The sequence below is a fragment of the Mercenaria mercenaria genome, chromosome 18 (assembly GCF_021730395.1).
Source record: "Mercenaria mercenaria strain notata chromosome 18, MADL_Memer_1, whole genome shotgun sequence".
Taxonomy (NCBI): domain Eukaryota; kingdom Metazoa; phylum Mollusca; class Bivalvia; order Venerida; family Veneridae; genus Mercenaria; species Mercenaria mercenaria.
Window position 1 is genome coordinate 6,866,169 of NC_069378.1, and position 23,428 is coordinate 6,889,596.

At 34.4% G+C, this 23,428-nt stretch overlaps 1 protein-coding gene across 1 annotated transcript in view; it reads right to left on the reverse strand.

Moving 5' to 3' along the window:
* LOC123539435 (transcription initiation factor TFIID subunit 5-like) overlaps positions 1-23,428 on the reverse strand; it is a 57,222-nt gene that overhangs the window by 24,977 nt on the left and 8,817 nt on the right. Inside the window, exons 2-8 of the mRNA XM_045324065.2 lie at positions 17,345-17,457; positions 16,007-16,085; positions 9,999-10,077; positions 6,310-6,433; positions 5,533-5,651; positions 4,705-4,782; positions 2,764-2,867 (exon numbers count right to left, since the gene is read on the reverse strand). Coding sequence (XP_045180000.2) covers positions 2,764-2,867; positions 4,705-4,782; positions 5,533-5,651; positions 6,310-6,433; positions 9,999-10,077; positions 16,007-16,085; positions 17,345-17,457 — 696 coding nt within the window. The remainder of the gene's footprint in view (positions 1-2,763; positions 2,868-4,704; positions 4,783-5,532; positions 5,652-6,309; positions 6,434-9,998; positions 10,078-16,006; positions 16,086-17,344; positions 17,458-23,428) is intronic.

The following is a 23,428-nucleotide window of genomic DNA, read 5'->3' on the forward strand; positions in this document are numbered from 1 at the left end:
CGAAGCGCAAATGAAAGCTGGCTCTGTTTCTTGGTTTATAAATTAATTATTTCTGTATTTACCAAAATTTCGAAACTATCAAAACTATCGATTGTAGAAGGAACTATCAGCGATTGTTATTGGATCGTGACTTTTCTATCGATGCATACTATCGGGACACCCAGGATTGCAATGCATTGATAGTTCGATGTATCGTTACACCCCTATTATTAAATGTATACTTATGCTAAAATAAGGCTATCTTGGTTGGGCAACCAGGATAGGAAAATCAAATTTTAAAAATACCTTTAAATGAAAAGCTGATGTGTACTGGTATTAAAAACTCAGTGTACATAAATAAGTGTAACTGACCAGTTCGTTAAGTTTTGAACTAATCCATACTTTGACCCAAATCTGATTAAGGACCTTTAAGGAATTTATCTTTAAAAGAGAATGTAATCATTTTTGCAACTATCTGGAAACCTCTCGTGTAGGATTATCATTAAATAATTTTGAGCAATCAAATGACATTCATTTAAATTTTCCAGGTAATTACTGGGAAAAGTGACCACACACCCCTGGCGGCCATGTTTTCTGACAAATCAGAATAATTTGAACATTCTTTATAGAGGGTCACAAAAGGACCATTTGCATGGAATTATTTTAGAGTTAGGCCGACAGTTTCATACAAGAACATTTTCCACTACTGGTTGAGAACCATTTCCAGACAGGACCAGTTTCTGGACACGTAATATCCGCTTTATTTCGTTGGTATTCACTTAATTGTTTCATCTAGATCATTTAGATATTTGTTCTTCATGTCTGCAACAAACCACCATATTACAAGGCTGTGTAATGTTAGGTTTTATGATGATAACTCACCTGTGTTTACAAAACAACTTTCTGTCTTAACGGGGTAAGAAGATAGCATTGCGCATGCACAGTAGTTTACACTTGCCGCGGTATCAAGTGGGGAAGAAATATTTAAACTACATATTGATCGTCTGCTGATAACATGTGCTACTTTTAAATTCACGGTAACAGTTACATAAAATGCAGCTAGGGATGTCAATTTTTTGCACTAATTTTATACTATATCTATTGGAACTATCAAGAATTCGTGTTAGTCAAAATTCGAGTTTTTTATAGTCAACCTCGGTTTGCTTTCGTAGCTGGTATTGAATGTTGGGTAATGTTTCATGTGCATTTTTGAAGAGATTAATGATAAAGAAATGTGTAAAAATAGTTTAATTACTTATTTCGATATCAAAATAACAGTAAAACATCGTCAAAATATTTGTCCGGCTACTGGTTTACTTCATAGGAAAATAACTTCTTTTAGTGACCCCATCTGAAGCTCCGTGGAACCCACATTTTGCGTCACAACGCGATGCTAATTAGAACATCGGACGCGGAAGAGGCTGAAGTTTGTACAGTGTGGGCTTCATTTATGCCAAATATCATTTTAGGGAATAATGGTGCCAAAATATGAAAAGGTGTCCAGAAACTCGTTCCAAACCAGTATGCATATAGGGGAAAGTGACCACGCTCCCTGGCGGCCATTCTTCTGACAAATAAGTGGCAGCCATTTTTTTTTTGACTGATCAGAAAAATTGAACAATCTTTGAAGAGAGTTACAAAAGGACCAAATGTGTGAAATTATTTCAAAATCTGGTGTTTGGAGATATTTCTTTTTTAGCTCTGGTTGCCCCTATCTGCAAACAAGCAGAAATGTTCAAACAACTTTAGCAGAAGACCACCCAAGGAACATACAGGTCAAGTTTCATCAACTTCCACCAATGGTTTCAGAAATGTCATTTAAAGAACAAGAGCTGTGTGTAAAGCCTATGCTCAACTATTTGAATTACTGTCCCAGAAGCAGGGAAATATTACCATAAATGTTAAAATATCTATAGAGTTTCAATCCAGTATTAGTTTTGGAGATAGTAACTTGCATGCAAAACTTAACCAGAAGTTTTAAGTTTGAAAGGGGACATAATTTGACAAAAATGCTCCGAAGGCACATGTGAAGTTTCAATCTAATATCTGCATTTGTTCTGCAGAAAGTTACTTGCGCGCAAAACTTTAACCAAAATTTTCTAAGTCTAAAAGGGGGCCTAATTTGCCCAAAATACATGTCAGAGTTATGGGTCTTGACCCAGTGAGGTTGGTAATTGATCTAGAAAAATATAAAGTAAGTTTCAAATGTATATGCCTTTAAGTAATAGCTGTATGTACTTGCACCCAAAACTTTAACCAGAATTTGCTAAGTCCAAATGGGGGCATAATTTGGCCAAACTGCAGGTCAGAGTTCTGGGACTTGATGCTATCAACTAGTTTTATAACCCCGAGGAGACACATATGAAGCTTCAATTCAATATCTGCATTAGTTTTGGAGATAGTAACTTGCATGTAAAACTTTAATCAGGGGGCATTATTTGCTCAAAATACATGTCCGAGTTATGGGACTTGACCCAATGAGGTTGGTAATTGATGTAGAAAAAGAAAAAATAAGTTTCAAAGCTATATGCCTTTAAATGATAGCCATTATGTACTTGCATTCTTTGAAAAGTCGAGCTAAAAATGGATGGGCAGACGCTGGACAGCAAGTGATTACAATAGCTCACCCTGAGCATGTTTTGCTCAGGTGAGCTAAAAATGTTGACTAAAGACACCAGACCATCAGCCTATAATAGCAGCTGATCCTGAACAAAGTTCAGATTAGCTAAAAAGTCTAGAAAAAAAAACACAAAAAAACTTGCAGTCAGAATAAAGCATGCTTACTTTAGGTTTATCCTCTCCATCCCCTCCACCATCATCATCATCTTCCGCAGGGATATTTATATCCGGTTCCTTCAGAAGCCCGTAGAACATCTTAGTTTTGTTTGCTGAAATCAAAACAAGAGATACAAGATGATAGTGAATAAATTTGTCTTAATCCATAATTACAATGAGTATCTACAACAGGGTTATAAGGCAACTTGTCAAGCTAATTACAGGGCACCTACATTAATGGAGAGGCACTTCACAGTAAGTCAGGAATCACATTGGGTACCGGTATTTTTTTTTCTCTGAGCCACTGCTTTTTCCAAAACGATTAAATTATGAGGCCAACAACTGTGAAGCGCATATTTAAACATTGACGTTCTTGTAGGACTACCTAAGTACTCATACCACTCAAGAAATTAAGGTATACCCTTTAAAAAGCTATTTAGAAATATCAATTTTTGTTAACTTCTTAAATTAGGATATCATTTTTATAAACATCTGCCATTTAATAAAAAGATTTAAAATGACTGTAAGTGGTACCATCAACTTTAAACAATAATCCTGAACAGTTTTCTCAAAAAAAAATTCTCAAAAATGTCAGGTGTATCACAGAATTTGAACCAACAGTAGTTAGTGGAGGAGATCACACACACTGGAAATAACACTCAGCCAATGAAGGGCCGAACAAAATTTAATGTTCGATGTTTAGTTTTGTCAGGACAGTAAAGCAATGATAGCACAAAATCACAGGGTCAGATATTTTGTTTGCGTTTTTGTTGGGTTTACCTTACATTTACATAATCATAAGTTGTTAAACCACTTTTCAGCTTTTTCATGGTGGAGGAAAACCCCAAGTGCCCCTCCGTGCATTATTTTACTGTGACGGGCACCTGGGTAGAACCAGCAACCTTCCATAAGCCAGTAGAATGACGTTCTCACATGAACAATTCTATGCCTCAAGTGAGTGAGTTGGGTTTCACGGCAAATCGACACATGCCTCAAGTGAGGCCACATCATTAAAGGGCAAGTGGTTTAAGTCAGCGACCTTAACCACTTGGCCACAGAGGCCCTCTAGAAACCCATGTTTTCAATTTATCAAACCATACAAAAGATAAGGAAAATGGCAGGGGACTATATTAACTGTTCGAGTGAGACTGGGTGTTGGAGTCATTGATGCCTGGCCACTGAGTGTTTCACAGTATTTTTCATTTTGTCTACTTTGTTTTAGCACAAAAGTGTTAACAAATTCACTCTCATGTTAAATTCCTGAAACACCACCATATTGAGTAATTTGGTAGCTTTTCTGACAGAAATTTGATCAAATCAGCTATGGTCTACCTAGGGATCAAACCAATGGCATATACATTTATCAGCTGACATATGGCTTATACCACTGTGCCCCTCTATAAAAGTTTCAGAAATAAAATATCTCAGTTAGTGGTTTGTTGTTGGATAAAAACTGCAACCATCCTGCATAATGACCAAAAAGAAAATTTGACTCGCCCAGAGTCTGTTTCTACTCTTCAATATGAGTGGACAAGTGCAATTTTTGTCCCCTGCTTAGTCATGAAAGTTTAAGAAATAACATATCTCATTTAGTGATTTGTCACTAGAAGAAAATTACTGGAGTTCAGATGATATGGAGTTATATGTTGAGGGTGCAGCAAGAGTGATATAAAAATAAACATCTTAATGACAATGATTTTATTCAAGAGCAAATCACTGTAAGAGATTTAGTATTTTGATTCTAGCACATTATCAAGGATTATTTTCTACGTCTTTGAAGATATTCCCAAAATACTTGTCAGTTTTGTGTGGTTTTCTTTTCCAGTACACCATTATGTTGTAATGATTGTGATTCAAAAACAGTGTGTTTATTGCATAATAACACACAGTGTCAGTATTCTTTGTTTAATAGGGAAATATCGGGTTGTGATATAATAACAATGTTAGTACCTTCTCTTGCGGCCTCACCCAGCAGTCCACCACTAGTCATGTCTATCTGGTGTTTTGTTCTTGGAATGCCATCAAATACTGTAACACAATAGTAACACAATAAAATATAGCAACACACAAAAATATATGAGTTATTGGAAATGCCAAAATTGATACTCCAGCAGAGCATCTGCTTTAATAAAGCTCCCACAACTCAACTATTAAGCTTAAAAAAAAACACAAAACATATTTTCAAAGTCATTTTGCTAAAAAAAATCAGTGAAAATTTTCAATACTATTTTTAACACTATAATAATCTTGGCTTATGCATTATTTTTAGTACATGTATTTATTTCTAAAATCATTCCTGCATGAAATAAGTGTTTATATAATGTTTTGGTTTTTTCTTTGTTCAAATTTCCAATAAATTGGTGCTACATATGAGGTTAATAATTATGACAATCTCTAAGGACTGTTGGACTTGAAAAAACACACACTAATCTTTGAAAAGGTGCATGTACAGCAAAGAGGAATTTCAACATTTTTTCCATAGCAAGGTGCATTAAGGGCTGAATTTACAAAACTAACAATTCTATATACAAAGTTACAGAGGCTTGATTTGAACACATTTTCTGCTGTTAATCACAAATCAACATGATAGTCGTGCTGGTAAAATATTTTAAACAACCTGTAGCTTCAGACTCATTCCAAAAACTGAAAACAAAATCGCTTTTTCGTAAACACCGGATATTCAAATTGAAGCCGGATATTCAAAATGAAGCCGGATCCTGTCTAAACACAGCAGTCAAAATTTACTCCAACTAAAAGTTGTAGAAAATAAAACATTACCATCAATAAACAAATGCTCCTGTATAATGTTAAGCAATAAAATCAGCTGTTTTTCCTGAAGATATCTCTTCAAATGTGTGTATGAATCTCTGGACATTTTCAGCACAAATTTGCTTGACCTGAAATTTGAATAACCTGATTATTTTGTTTCAATTCCTGCCATATATGTGCTTTCTTCAGCAAGATGAAAAGATGAAAAAACAGCATGTGTAGGAAGAGCATTTTTATTAAAAATCACAGCAAATGAAAATTATAAACAAAAAAATATAGCTTAAATGCTCACATTCCACATATAACATGTTAATATTCTTTTTTATCTTTTTATTTTGTCCGGTTTAGAGTCCCATCAACACAATTTAAGTCAAATTGTGACTTTTCCAGCTTGTGATAGTGGAAGATCCCAAGTGCCCCTGAAGGCAATGTTTCAGGCACAAGGCACCTGAGTACAACCACTCAACCACTGACCTGTAAGCTGGCTGGATGGCTTCCTCACATGAATAATTCTACCCCATAAAGAGGTTTCAAACATTCACTAGTGAGGGACAAGTGACTGGAAGTCAATGACCACTAGACCACAGAGGCCCCGACTTGTTAATAACTTTTTACAAGTAATTTCCTTGTTTATTTTCTGATATCTATGTTAGTTTATAACAATTTCAAATTTTTAGAAATGAATATTCTACCAAACTGTCCACAAGACTTTAATTTAGATTAAAAAAAGCCTTCTGATAAGTTTTTGAAGTCTTTGGCAAACAAATTTTACTTTCGTCAACTTACTTAAAGTTCTCCATCAGCTGACTACCTTTCATATGTTCTGCTTTTGTAACTGTTGACAATTTTTTCAAATCCTCGGTATAATATTCCTCCTGGTCCCGGGAAAAATTGTTGAAGAATTTCATAGCTGTAACAAGAGAATGTACATTGTTTTATCTATGTCAAATGTGTTAAACACTGTGTTAGTGGTGCACATAAAACACAATTTAACAAGTATCTGTCTAGTATTGTCCAATAATTGGATCAGATGTCCCACAACAAGTATAGGGTTTCTTTAAGGACTAGGACCAGGAGAATGGGGGCCCAGACCTCCAAACTTTTGACACCAAAAACAGGTTTTTCTCATAAATAATAATATTAAGGCAAAAAATCAATTCGAGAGAGAATTTAAATGTTCTAAAGAAAATTTAGATGTACCGATAAGTGTTTAAAGCAATGTCTATAGCTAAGGGAAAGTACATTTTCCTTTTTTCTTATTTTTTTATGCTGTCCAAAAATCTTCAGAGAAAATATTGGTAGTTGTAGCTGGTCAGCCCCTCATACTTCAAGATTGCTTCTATGCCTATGTGGTAAATGTACTTGCAAAGCATGACAATCAAACTACATGCAGTATCAAGGGTGTAAACCTGCCATTTTTATTTTAACAACAGCACTGCCTCCAGGTGCTTGACATAGGTATAACACAAGAAAAGAACCTAGAAATATCAATTTTCTAAGTTAAAAGGCACCATAGTTCAATCAAAATAAACTAGAACTGTCACAGGAGTGACTCATACCCCCACCATACGGTCTTGTCACAGAAGAATGGCAACCATAAGGAATCTTAAAAATACTTTGGAGTACTTCATCCTGGGCTTCCACATATAAGTAATACTAGTATAATACTAGTATAGTAATACTAGTAAATATATTAAATCTCTAATATTAGAGATACACTGAAAGTGAATACAAAAAAGTGTCTTACCGACCCATGTTACCACGGAAAAATGTTTTTACTTTTTACATAGGACTTATAATAAAAAAGTTAGAAAAATACCTAAAATATTGAAAATCTAAAAATAGGATTTCTAAAAATAGACTAATTCCTGGAATTTAAGGGGAAGAAACTCAGTACAAAGGTTAAAAAAAAGGTTACTTCCCTTTGGCTCTAAGCCAATCAAAATGAGATATAGTGAAAATACATCAAAATTAACCTTAAATTCTAGGTAAAAGGGGACACAATTCAAGAAAAATAGTGTCAGAGTTATGCACCTTGTGTCACATGATGTGGGTGATGAGGTGGAACATCTATTTTAAGTCTGAATCAAAGCCATTCAGTAGTAATTGAGATATAGTGAAAATACATCAAAATTAACCTTAAATTCTAAGTAAAAAGGGGCATAATTCATGAAAAATTGGTGTCAGAGTTATGCACCTTGTGTCACATGATGTGGGTGATGAGGTGGAACATCTATTTTAAGTTTGAATCAAATCCATTTTGTAATAATTGAGATATAGTGAAAATACATCAAAATCAACCTTAAATTTAAAGTAAAAGGGACATAATTCATAAAAAATTTATGTCAGAGTTAAGCACCTTATGTCACATCATCTGGATGATGAGGTGGAACAACTATTTTAAGTTTGAATCAAATCCATTTAGTAATAACTGAGATATAGTGAAAATACAACAAAATTAACCTTAAATTCTAAGTAAGAGGGGACATAATTCATGAAAACTTGGTGTCAGAGTTATGCACCTTGTGTCACATGATGTGGGCACATGATGTGGGTGATGAGGTGGAACATCTATTTTAAGTTTGAATCAAATCCATTCAGTAGTAACTGAGATAAAGTGAAAATACATCAAAATCAACCTTAAATTCTAAGTAAAAAGGGGCATAATTCATAAAAAAAATGGTGTCAGAGTTATGCACCTTATGTCACATGATGTGGGTGATGAGGTGGAACATCTATTTTAAGTTTGAATCAAATCCATTTAGTAATAACTGAGATATAGTGAAAATACAACAAAATTAACCTTAAATTTTAAGTAAAAGGGGACATAATTCATGAAAACTTGGTGTCAAGAGTTATGCACCTTGTGTCACATGATGTGGGTGATAAGGTGGAACATGTATTTTAAGTTTGAATCAAATCCATTTGGTAATAACTGAGATAATAGATTTTGGGATGCGACGGGACGGGACGCGACAAAACTGACTCCTATATACCCCCCTCAAACATGTTTGGTGGGGGTATAAAAAGAGAGTACTGGTTCTTTGCATATTTGTTAACCTAATGATAATAAATATGTATACAATGTTTAAAATCTTTAGCTCTAATGGTATTCCAGAAAAGCTGACCTAATCAGGAAGTTAATCCAAAAAATACAAATTTTATAATAAAGTGAGCCATAAAAAAAAAATTCTTGTATTTTTAAAAATGCAAAACACAATTATGGATCTTGGTCTAATTACTCATCTCATAATAATAAAAAAAATGTGGTACTGAAGAGAAAAGGCCCTAAACAAAAAAAATAACCAAGAAATTCTAATTTTCTAAGTACAAAATGGGGTATAAATCTTATAAAATGCTTTACTTGGCCAAATTCCGCATCTAATGATATACAAGAGTATATAATACTAAATTTGTGACATATGAACCACAAATATACGCCTACAAATCTTGAAATATCACACTATTGCCTCCCAACTTCAGATTTTCAAGGTAACTACATTTAAAGGCACTCGCTACAGTTTTTCCGGACGGGTCGATATTTACCCCAACACCGTGCCAATTTGGTTTCGATGTAGCTCACTGCAGTGTTGGTGCGGTCTTCTGCGCATGCCCGGAAGTGATTATCTAATGTCGCGTACGGCAAAAAATTCGCAAATTATTGTATGTTCGCATGCATTTAATGTACAAAATGTATAATATACTGACTAAAGTATAGGATAAGTATCACCATGATTACAAAATATACACATTTAAAGTACTTTTAATTCAAATTGCTTCAATCCGACATATACTGGAGTCTGTTATTTATACCAGTGCTCAAACTCTGCATTGAGTCACAGCTGTTTCTAATCCCGTACCGTACCCGTACCGTACATTCGTAAACTATAGGTTTTGTTAAAAAAAAAGGGAAATTTTGAAAAATGTTAAAAATAGCACCATATCTAGGGGCAAATTAAATTGAAACAAAGCTGGTGACCTAGTATTTTTATTTCATTTTTTAATACATCATAACATGATCTTTTCATACAAAACATTTCATCAAAATCTATTATTGAGAAAAAAATTACGAAACTGTAGCGAGCGTCCTTAAAACTGTTATGTAAAAATCGTTAAATTCTTCTTCTTTTATTTAAATACAATCTGAGAGAATGACTTTGTGCATAGCTAATAGCTTCTTATCTACAGATACTGAGAAATTATCTGTTTTAATGGGTATGAAATTTCATGACTTGGCCAAATAATGGCTACTGTATTTCATAGGGATAGTAATTCTTACCTTTTATCTTTTGTACATAAAATGAATTGTGTTTTTCTTTTTCATTGGGATTTAATTTGATGGATCAACTCAACCACAAAATCCAAGAAAAGTAGTCCCCATAAATATTAATGACTTTACAGTAAAGTCTAGAAAAAGGTAATTAAAATGAATACTTAATTTCTTATTAAAAACGTAGGAAATTGTCAAATCCTACCATGCTGTTCGTGTCCATTGTAAACCAGTTCTAAATACATATGTACAAATACTGGATACAGGATAGTGGCTAGCTCTACCTGAAAAAGATACAGACATTTGATTTGTACATGTATATGTTATCTCAATTTGATACTACTAAGGTTTTTTAATAAATAAATTTGAAATCTGGAACAAAAATTATGCTTAAATAGTCCTAATTAAGAATTTAAAGTCTTTTGAATACAAAACTGCTTCACAAGAAGAAAGCAAACCTGTCACATTAGATGCCAGTTAACCAATCAATTTTCATTTTAAAATACTCTACTTACAATGTCAATTTTCTCCATTTTGATGAATTCATGAGCAATTACACTGGAAATAATATTCTGAACTTACTGGTTACAAAACTTGACATAGACTTTACAGTAATATATCTTCTGTACAAGTATGGTTGACAGAGAATCAAACTATGACACTGTCGGTTTTTGCAATTCTGATGAGTTCAAGGGCCATAACTCTACAGCTACTAATCTGACCCTTGGCCTATACGCCTAATTATCCTAAAGGAATCAGCATGGGAGTCAGAGTCAGTCATCTGGTCTAGTCATGTAAAGGCGGACAGACTTTTCAACATTTGTTTTTTCACCAGGCATGGCCACAGAGGTCTAAAATAAGGCTGGTTTTTGTTTAAACTTCATTGTGGATGTATATTTGACAATCTGGTAGAAAAACTGGGAGAGGAGTTTGTATTTGGTGAAGTGAAAGCCAATTTTAGAATAGAATGAGTAACACTACTAGGTCACAGGAGTTGACATAGATTTTAATTTAAAGTTTGATAACCATATAAAAAATATTTGTGCTAAGGCAGAAAAACAACTTAATGTATTAAAAAGGATTGGGAAAAACTTAGGTAAATTAAACAGACTTACAATTTTTCATACTTTCATATTATCAAATTTTAATTTTTGTCCTTTGTCTTGGCATTTTTGTTCTGTAAATAATACCAGAAAGATAGAAAAGATCCAGGAAAGAGCTCTCAGATATGTTTATAATGACTACAGTAGTTCCTATGATGAATTGTTAAACTTTGCCAAATTACCATTATTACATGTAAGACGTTTAAGAACAATGGCAGTTGAAACATGTAAGATATTAAATAATTTGGCACCTCCAGTATTGTCCAACCTTGTTAATAAAAAAGATTCTAACTATAACTTTAGGTATTCAAATATTCTTCAGGTACCACAAGTCAGAACTTCAAATTTTGGTAAGAACTCCTTCAGGTATGCTGCACCTGTTCTGTGGAATTCCCTTCCTGAAAGCTACAGAAATGCTGTAAACTTCAGTCAGTTTAAAAATCAGATCTCTTTTTGGAATGGAAATGATTGTACATGTTCATTGTGCAAAACTTGAATCTCTCTAATAGTCGCATCTTTTTTATATACCCATAGAACAGGTTAGCAGCATACTTGATGATGTATATGTTTTCCTGTGTGACATTATGTATTTAATTTTTGCCCTGTATTTTTGGTTTTGCTTGCATGTAGTTGTATATTATTTATTTTTCCTGCAGTTGTGCTTTCTTGATTTTCATCATGCAGTAGTATTATTTTCTTATTTTGCCTTGTCTTTCAGTTATGTCTTGCATGCAGTTGTATTTGCTTGGCTTTTCCTACAGTTATGCTTTCTTTAATTTTCTTGTTATCATGTAGTAGTTGCTGTTCAGTTCACCTCATGTCTGATCCTGAGATGATAACTTCCTTTGGCTTTCTTTTAAATTATGCATTTTTGTGCTTGTTTTGATGGTTTCACTTTTTTTACATTTATTTTCTTATGGCAGTTTTTAGGTCACTGACCTAGAACAGCAGCTGTTACATGGTTTTTAAATCAATTACATGGTCTTAAATGTACTGCTTTACATGGCTGTTAAATATAAAATCTATCAGTATCACATTCAAAATGCTGCCCAGGGATCAGCCTAGGTCAAAATTTTAGGGAGAAATGACTTCTCCCTCCACAGAATTTAGGGAGAAGCTGAGAAATTTAAGGAGAAGAATCGGCATAGCATTCAGTTTCTTGCCTATATATATCCACTTTCTGTGGGTCTAGCTGTAACTTATAAACAGTAATTATTTAAGGAAATTGATTCTTGCATTATCATTTTCATGAATTTCTAAATAAAGTATAAACTTAGCTATGAAAAAGTCGCCTTTAAATTTTTATCCGAAATTTACATGTCCGAAATTCGTAAATTTAACAGGTGCACGATCAAAATGGCGTGAAAATTTTCATTAATGTTTCGATTGTCGTACTTTTATAATGCCCGATTTTTGCACCAACTTGTTCAGATTTATACATTTAATTTATTTATTATTTTTTTCAAAAATAATACCAAACTCGTAGTTAATGGCGATCTTTTTACAATATTTTGTACGGCAGTTCTGACGTCTGCGAAATAATTTTTTATCCACAGTACCCGTGCCGTTCATTTACAGAAATTGACCGTAATTATGGTATTAAATTGAAATAATTTTTGAAGTAATCTTTAATAAAATGAAAGAATAATATACAATTGTTGCATAAAATCATGCTCTCGTTAAGTTTATCGGCTTTTTAGGTACACGCCGATTGAAAATTTTCAAAATGGCGGCGGATTACAATATTATTGATTGACACTGTTAGATATTAACGCTACGATTGGCTGAAGTTTGACAGGCGAGTAGGCGGGGTTGACTATGGATTTATCGAAAATTTAATCTAGAATATGCATCAAGTTTTGCAACTTTAAGTAAACAGATAATAACTCGCTGAAAAACTCGGGGATTTGGATTTCGCCCGGAGGCGATAATTAGGCGAAGTGGCCGACTTTAAAGCGACGATATCGCTCAAATCGCCTTGTAGGATGATCCCTGCTGCCATGTCATTTTTATGTTTCTTTCCATGTGCTAATATGTATGGTGTGTTTTATATACCAGATCTCCCTGATTGTGCAATGCTATTACAATGTTCTGTCTTTGTGCTAGATGTAATTTTTAGGTTAATTTGCAACAATAATTATTTTAATGTTCGTATGTTTTTTAACCATGTCCTTCTTTTACAGCTTGTTTTACTTTTGTTCCTTATAAATTTGTTAACATATAGTCGGTTCAAAAGCACCTAGAGTGCTTATGTTTGTATTGTTACTTGTCTTGCCGACTCAAAATAAAATTTATCTTATCTCATCTTATCTTATGATTGTAATGGGATTTTTACAGGAAGCAAATGTAACAGCTCTTTAAACAAGAGGACCAAGATGGTCCTGAATCGCTCACCTTCTCCACATGACCCAATTTTCATGAAGATCCATTGAAAAATATGGCTTCTAGAGAGGTCACAAGGTTTTTCTTTTATTTGACCTAATGACCTAGTTTTTGAAGGCACATGACCCAGTTTTGAACTTGACATAGATATTATCAAGGTGAACATTCTCACCAATTTTCATGAAGATCTCATGAAGAGTATGGCCTCTAGAGAGGTCACAAGGTTTTTCTATTTTTATACCTACTGACCTAGTTTTGACCACACGTGACCCAGTTTCAAATTTTATGTAGATATCATCAAGGTGAACATTCAGAAAAATTTTCATGAAGATCCATTGAAAAATATGGCCTCTAAAGTGGTCAAAAGATTTTTCTATTTTTAGACCTACTGACCTAGTTTTTGACTGCAGTTGACCCAGTTTCGAACTTGACCTAGATATCATCAAGATGAATACTAAGACCAACTTTCATACAGATCCCATGAGAAATATGGCCTCTAGAGAGGTCACAAGGTTTTTTTATTATTTGACCTACTGACCTAGTTTATGATTACACGTGACCCAGTTTCGAACTTGACCTAGATATCATCAAGATAAACATTCTGACCAATTTTCATGAAGATTCATTGAAAAATATGGCCTCTAGAGAGGTCACAAGGTTTTTCTATTTTTAGACCTACTGACCTAGTTTTTGACTGCAGTTCACCCAGTTTCGAACTTGACCTAGATATCATCAAGATGAACATTCAGACCAACTTTCATACAGATCCCATCAAAAATATGGCCTCTAGAGAGGTCACACGGTTTTTCTATTATTTGATCTACTGACCTAGTTTTTGAAGCATGTGACCCAGTTTCGAACCTGACCTAGATATCATCAAGGTGAACATTCTGATCAATTTTCATGAAGATCCATTGAAAAGTACGGCGCCTAGAGAGGTCACAAGGTTTTTCTATTTTTAGACCTACTGACCTAGTTTTAGACCGCAGTTGACCCAGTTTCGAACTTGACCTAGATATCATCAAGATGAACATTCAAACCAACTTTCATACAGATCCCATGAAAAATATGGCCTCTAGAGAGGTCACAAGGTTTTTCTATTATTTGACCTACTGACCTAGTTTTTGACCGCAGTTGACCCAGTTTCGAACTTGACCTAGATATCATCAAGATGAACATTCAGACCAACTTTCATACAGATCCCATGAAAAATATGGCCTCTAGAGAGGTCACAAGGTTTTTCTATTATTTGACCTACTGACCTTGTTTTTGAAGGCACATGACCCAGTATCGAACTTGACCTAGATATCATCAAGGTGAACATTCTGACCAATTTTTATGAAGATCCATTGAAAAGTACGGCCTCTAGAGAGGTCACAAGGTTTTTCTATTTTTAGACCTACTGACCTAGTTTTTAATGGCACGTGACCCACTTTCGAACTTGACCTAGATATCATCAAGTTGAACGTTCTGACCAATTTTCATGAAGATCTTGTGTAATATATGGCCTCTAGAGAGGTCACAAGGTTTTTCTATTTTTAGACCTACTGACCTAGTTTTTGATGGCACGTGACCCAGTTTCGAACTTGACCTAGATATCATCAAGGTGAACATTCTGACCAATTTTCATGAAGATCTTGTGAAATATATGGCCTATAGAGAGGTCACAAGGTTTTTCTATTTTTAGACCTACTGACCTAGTTTTTGAAGGCACGTGACCCAGTTTCGAACTTGACCTAGATATCATCAAGGTGAACATTCTGACCAACTTTCATAAAGATCCCAAGAAAATTGTGACCTCTAGAGTGGTCACAAGCAAAAGTTTACGCACGGACGACGGACGACGGACGCCGCGCGATCACAAAAGCTCACCTTGTCACTTTGTGACAGGTGAGCTAAAAATGTCAGTTTTATAAAGAAGATATAGGGAATACTATTTAGGTGTATGTGACCTTATTTTATATAAATATATCTGTTTTATAAAGAATATATAGGGAATACTATTTAGGTGTATGTGACCTTATTTTAAATAAAACATGTCAATTTTATAAAGAATATATAGGGAATACTATTTAGGTGTATGTGACCTTATTTTATATAGATATAAACTTTGTATAAGTTTAGTTAAATATTAAAAAAATGTACTGTAACAGTAGCTATTGGCCAGATATCTGTAATTTAAACTACTTCAAGAACAATAATTCAGGAGATAATATTCTGAAACTGACTGGTTATCAAACTTGACCTACACTTTATAGTAATACATCTTCTGTGTAAGTTTGGTTGACAAAAAAGAAAGAATAACTCTATAGTTTTCAAGCAGACGCTTTCAATTTTGGCAGATTCAAGAGCAATAAATAAATCTGATGGTAAGTCCAAACTGGCTAGTTATTGGAGAACATCTAGTTCTTTTAAAGTAATACATCTAATTCTTCTGTATAAATATGGTTGACAACAAAGTAAAATTACTGAAGTTTTCAGGCAGACTGTCAAATATGGCAATTTTGCCAAGATTCAAGGGCCATAACTCTAGAAAGAGATTGGTCCAAAGTGGCTGGTTATCAATCTTATCTCAGACTCTATAGAGATACACACATTGTACAAGTTTAGTTTGACTAAAGACTTTGTTGGGAAAAGCAAACTCTTTTGAAAATGGAAGATGTCTTTTCATCTAAATTTATTTAAGGCAGATAGACACCGTTTACACAAACTTTATATTATAAATTACCTTATGTACATCGAGGCATGATTCTATGAAGGCTTTGAAGTTGGTATAATGATCATCATACAAGCTGGGGTCATCATCACTGAAATATGGTAATATTGAAATTAATCTAATGACGGTCCCCATTCAAATGCCGAAACAACATATATTTTTTTTGTATTTGGTCATTCAGATTTTTTTACGTCATCAAACATTGGCACCCATTTCACTTGTCTTCGGAAGATGACTTTTCACCAATCCAATCAAAAGGGAGCTGTGGTCTAGTGATAAAGGTGTTGGCCGCTCAATCCGAGGCTCGTGAGTTCAAGTGGGATCACGACCACACCTTCTCATATGACACCAGTACTGGTTTTTCCAAGAGGCAGACATAAGAGTTATTCAAATACGCTTGAAACTTTCATTGAGATAAAATATGTAAGGATAAACTAACGTAAACCAATCTAATCAGAAAAACATAACTCAATTATCTTTTACTTATTATTACATGTTGCAGCAAAATTAGTGGAACAAACAAATTCTGTGAATTTATATTCCCTGCTGATTAGGCTGTTTTGTGAATGAGGGGACTATATTCTGAAAGATATTTATTTTCCAGATATTCCATCTATTTTCCATCTATCAATAGGTCAAACTTCATCACATTTTCTTCAGCAGATTAAAAGTTATTGCCTGCATAAAGTGTGACAGACAAACAGGCAGACAGACTGTTTACTATAATTTCCCTCCTTCTTTCCAGTGGGAGATGGAAAGCAAACCTACTCTTAACCCATATCATGCTGCATTCTGCCATTGCGACCAGTGCATATTAAGATCAGCCTGCACATCCGTGCAGTCTGATCATGATCTGCACTGTTTGCAATTCTGTCGTCTTTTTTGTATGCACCCCTTTTAAAAGTTAATGGTACTGTCCAAATTGAAAGATGGACAAGTTCATTATAGAAATTGAGCAGGGTAAGGGCTAAAGATGCATCTTATGTATATCAAGATAAGCAAAGCTGGAGATTATATTGTAATTTCTACCTTTTTTCCACTATTATAGACTTTGGATCGTTCAATGAAGGGTTACTTTTTTTGCACTTATGAAGATTATTTCTCTGTAAATTTGACAAGTAACATGTCCCTCCACCTGAAATTCGTATTGGTGAGTTGTAAGTAGCTGAAGTAAAACTGAAAGAAGAAGCAGAAGGTGGAAGGCAGAAGATGCAAAGAAGAAGGGTTTCTGGGGTCCATCCATTTAGAACATTACTTGCTACAGGAAGAGTTGCTGGGGCTACAGACCACCACAGCAGGGGAGAAATACCTGCCCACCTTTCCCTGCCTTTAATGAAACTACAACGGTACCTTTTGTAAGCAGCAAGTGCATGTGAAACTTCTGATGCTGATTGGGCAGTGGTATCTGGTTTAACATCGGCATCATCAAGGCCTGTTTCCTTCTTTAGCAACTCTTCAGTGCCCTGAAAAAAATTAAGATTAGTGAATTGATAACCCTTAATTAGCAATTACCTCTTGTGAAATTTAGGGGTTTCTCTCAGATTTTTTTTACCTTATGGTTCAAGGATGACTCTTACATTTTTAATAGCCAGGGAGCCAAAAGTGCGAAAAGTGCCTAGAAACAGGATTTACCTGTCCGGTCATGCTATAGTCAGTTTCTATATATATTATGAAAGTGCAAAGTCTCGCGGATCAGAAAAATCGGGCCTGCAAAACAAAAGCTCTTGCAAAATTTGAGAATATTAAGGGGAGATAACTCTGCATATTTGCAGTTTTTTAAGATTCAAAACGCTTTTTTACTAACAAAACATGGCATCATGTTTCTAAAATCAGTTCAAATATATATATTATTTCAACAGTGCTTTTACGCATAAGGTTTATGCTTGAAAAATACGCAAAATGTACTCATTTTATGTACATTTTGTTATAACATCTGGCACCTAAAATACCAGAGAATAAAATAAAAATATTTAACCTAAAATTTACAGTAAGAAGAAGTAACCTTTAAAATGGTCTTATTTCTCAAAGTCATTTATCAATACCGCTGCGAATCAGTCTGTTAGAATAGAAAATCATCTAGATACTCTAGTTCAGGTTTGGCTAAGAAATACGCAAATCCGGGGTATTTTATGTACCCCACCCACTTTATATAATGCAAAAAATGTATAATAAAAATATTCGACCAACAACCAAGAAGATATATTCTTTTTATCATGTATACAATATAATCTATATTTTTGACCATATAAAGCTGGATGAGGGGTATTTAAAAGATTTTAAACAGAAAAAGGGGGTAGGAAAGCCTATGTATTTTACAACCGATAATTAGAATAAACAACCCGTTATTAAATAAGAGCAACACTAATGGAAGTCGAAAAAACCTTTACTTGCAAACTATTCATTTGGAAAGTAATTTATTTAGATACACTATAATGCAATCTAGTTCAGGTTTGGCTAAAAAATACGCAAATCCTGGGTATTTTATGTACCCCACCCACTATATATAATGCAAAAAATATATAATAGAAATATTTGACATAAAATCAATGAGATATATTCTTTTTATCACGTTTACAATATAATCTATGTTTTTGACCATATAAAGCTGGATGATGGGTATTTAAAAGATTTTAAGTAGAAAAAGAAGGTATCCCACCCACTTTATATAATTGTATAATGCAAAAAAATCATAATAAAAATATTCAACCAAAATAAAGGAGATAGATACGTTTTATCACGCATACAATGAAATGCATATTCTTGACAATTTAAAGATGGATGAGGGGTATATAAAAGATTTTAATAGAAAATAGGGATATGAAAATGATGTCTTTTACAACCGATAATTAGTTAACAACCTGTTATTTACCATTTGATAAATACGAGCATGACTAATGAAAGGGATGAAACCTTTACCTGCAAACTATTCATCTGAAAAGAAATTCATTTTAATACTCTTTCGTGCAATCTAGTTTAGGGTTGGCGATAAAAAGCGCAAATCCGTGGTATTTTATGTACCCCACCCACTTTTTATAATGCAAAAAAAATGTATAACAAGAGGGCCAAGATGGCCCTAGGTCGCTCACCTAAGAAACACTCCATAACAGTGTAAAACATGTTTGACCTAGTGATTTCATGGAAACAAATATTCTGACCAATTTTCATTAAGATTGGACCAAAAAATTGGTCTCTTGCGATAAAACAAGCATTTTCTTAGATATGACCTAGTTTTTGACCCTAGATGACCCATGTTCAAACTCGACCTAGATTTTATCAAGGCAATCATTCTGACCAAAATTCATGAAGATCAACTGAAAAATACAGTCTCTATCACATACAGAAGTTTTTTCTTTGATTTGACCAAGTGACCTAGTTTTTGACCTCAGATAACCCATATTCAAATTCGACCTAGATTTCATTAAGGCAATCAACCTGACCAAATTTCATAAATATCAACTGAAAAAAACAGTCTCTATCGCATACACAAGATTTTTCTTTGATTTGACCTAGTGACCTAGTTTTTGACCTCAGATAACCCATATTCAATACCGACCTAGTTTTCATCAAGGCAATCACTCTGACCAAATTTCATGAAGATCAATTGAAAAATACATCCTCTATTGCATACACAATGTTTTTCTTCGATTTGACCTAGTGACCTTGTTTTTGACCCCAGATGACCCATTTTCGAAATCAGCCTAGATTTTATCAAGGTAATCATTCTGGCTAAATTTCATGAAGATCAGTTGAAAAATACAGCCTCTATTGCATACACAAGGTTTTTCTTTGATTTGACCTAGTGACCTAGTTTTTGACCCCAGATGACCCATTTTCGAACTTGGTCTAAATTTCATCAAGGCAATCATTCTGACCAAAATTCATGAAGATCAATTGAAAAATACAGCCTCTATCGCATACACAAGGTTTTTACGCGATATGACCTAGTGACCTAGTTTTTAACCCCAGATGACCCATTTTCGAACTCGGCCTAGATTTCATCAAGGTAATCATTCTGACCAAAATTCATGAAGATCAATTGAAAAATACTGCCTCTATTGCATACACAAGGTTTTTCTTTGATTTGACCTAGTGACCTAGTTTTTGACCCGAGATGACCCATTTTCGAACTCGGCCTAGATTTCATCAAGGCAATCATTCTGACCAAAATTCATGAAGATAAATTGAAAAATACAGCCTCTATCGCAAACACAAGGTTTTTCTTTGATTTGACCTAGTGACCTAGTTTTTGACCCGAGATGACCCATTTTCGAACTCGGCCAAGATTTCATCAAGGTTATCATTCTGACCAATATTCATGAAGAAGAATTGAAAAATACAGCCTCTATCGCATACACAAGGTTTTTCTTTGATTTGACCTAGTGACCTAGTTTTTGACCCGAGATGACTTATTTTCGAACTCGACTTAGATTTCATCAAGGTTATCATTCTGACCAATATTCATGAAGATTAATTGAAAAATACCACCTCTATCGCATACACAAGGTTTTTCTTTGATTTGACCTAGTGACCTAGTTTTTGACCCGAGATGACCCATTTTCGAACTCGGCCTAGATTTCATCAAAGTTATCATTCTGACCAATATTCATGAAGATTAAATGAAAAATACAGCCTCTATCGCATACACAAGGTTTTTCTTTGATTTGACCTAGTGACCTAGTTTTTGACCCGAGATGACCCATTTTCGAACTCGGCCTAGATTTCATCAAGGTTATCATTCTGACCAATATTCATGAAGATTAATTGAAAAATACAGCCTCTATCGCATACACAAGCTAAATGTTGACAGACGACGGACGACAGACGACAGACGCCAGACGACAGACGACGGACGACGGACATCGAGCGATCAGAAAAACTCACCTGAGCATTGCTCAGGTGAGCTAATAAAAATATTCGACCATCAATCAAAGAGAGATATTCTTTTTGTCACATATACAATATAATCTATATTTTGACAACTTAAAGATAGATTCGGAGTATTTAAGAGATTTTAGATTAAGAACAGTTATAGCCAATAATTAGAATTAACAACCTGTTCATTGTGATGTGATAAAATGCAAGCAACACTACCGAAATGTACTGAAACCTTTACATTCAAAATTTTAATTTTTTACTATCTCATTTGAATTATTAGTAACTTTCATTTGCAAGTTTGTCAAATCCAAAAAAAACAGAAGTAATTTATTCACCAACCCACCTTGAATAAGGCAAATGATTATACCATAGGGGCAAAAATAGCGAAAATGCACGGAAAACGATATTGCTAGTCCGTTGTTCTCTTCAAATGATTATACTTAAATGCTGATTTATTTGGAAAGTTCGTGACTGCAAAACTTATCCAACTGATAAATGAAAAGTCAAGGGCAGTTACTCTTCACTAATTTTAAAACGTATCTTAGAATTATTATTAAGGTGATTTGCACTAAATATGAGCCACGCCATGAGAAAACCAACATAGTGCATTTGCGACCAGCATCGATCTAGACCAGACTGCGCATCCGCACAGTCTGGTCAGGACCCATGCTGTTCGCTAACAGTTTCTCCAATTGCAATAGGCTTTGAAAGCGAACAGCATGGGTCCTGACCAGACTGTGCGGATGCGCAGGCTGGTCTGGATCGATGTTGGTCGCAAATGCACTATGTTAGTTTTCTGGATCTATACTGGTCACAAATACACTACGTTTGTTTTCTCATGGTGCGGCTCATATAACTTATCTTAAGTTATATAAAATATGATATAAAGAAGGGGTGTTTGTAAAAAACATATGCCCCCATGATGGTTTGTTGAAGGCAAAGGGGAGTGTAAGTTCTAATTTTATAACATTGATCTTATTAACATCAGGTGTCTTCTACAGACTACAAACATTACATTTTAAAGGAATCGACGGACAAAACGTTCCTTATTTACTGAGCGGTAATCATATTAGACTTGAACTAGGTAATTGTGACCTTTTTCCTTGATATATTCACGGGTGGTAAACGCGCAATCCAATTCCCACTGGGAATACGCTAAAAATGGGTTGCGCGACTTCCGGTGCTGGTGTTGCGCATCAATACATACAAAATCAAGGTAGGTGGGTTTTTGTTTTTGTAAATAATTACACATTTACGAGTGCTTTCGAAAAAAAGCAAAATGCTATTCGACACAAAAATGAATAAGGATCATATGTGTGAAATACCACTTATTAATTTAAGAATCAGCTCTGTTATCACGAAAACTCTAATGGCTCGAGCTGTCAAAAAAGCATGGAAACATGAAAAATGCAAATTTTCTAACTCTTGTGCCTTCTTTCTGGAAATGTGACGCTTCGAATAATCAAACACGTGTAAAACAGTCATGAATATTACATACACTTGAATGAAATGTTGCTTTTGGGGAAAGACTGGCAAAAAAATAACCGGGAATGGGATTGCGCCCCGGGAATGGAGTTGCGCGTAAACATTATACACATTATGATGTATATGAGCAACTCCATTCCCGGTGCGCAACCCCATTCCCGATGATTATTTTGTCAATTATGTCCCCGTAAGCAGGATTTGAAACAAATAATTTGGATATTCGTTACTTTATAACAGTTGAGTTATCATAAAAAGCATCAATGTCCTCAGATTAGGCATATGAGGTCAGAAACTGCCATTTTTGTTGATTTCATACTTTTTTCACGTTTCGTGTCGCCAGAGTTTTTGTGATAATAGAGCCGAATCATAAATTACAAACCAGATATTTTACACATATGATGTATTATCATATCTGTGTCGAATAGCATTTTGCTTTTTTCGAGAAAATTTATTCTTGTCTCATACTAAGCAAAATCATAACTTCACATACCTCAATTTCGTCTTTTTTACGCGCAACACCAGCACCGGACGTTGCGCAACCCATTTTAAGCGTATTCCCGGCGGGAATTGGATTGCGCGTTTACCACCCGTGATATTGTCGCAAAACAATATTGCTCATTTACTGACTGCAGAAAATAATTCTTTTAAATTCAATGATAGCTGATTTTTAACGTCATTGAGCGGAAACCAGACTTTATTCTGTAAAGGCACGAATGGAAAATGCTTACGATATTGTATCTGCGCCAAATCTAATATAAAATACACTGTATCCTGCTGGTGTAATGCAATGCCTCAAAAGTGTCGTAGAATAAAACACAGTCTGTTTGACACAGAATTAGATGAATTTGATTAATACTTAAGTGTATAAGTTGCGAAAAAGACATACTGAACTGTTGCAGTCTAAAATCACATATTTAAAGTTAAAACAATATAACGTATTACCATTTACACTGCCATTGCAAGTTATAGTTCGAGAAAAAATCATTTCTGTGGTGTAGCCGTTAAGTTTAAATTGATACAAGTATTTCTATACATTGTTTGTATACAGATCGGAAAAAATGATATTATGAAGTA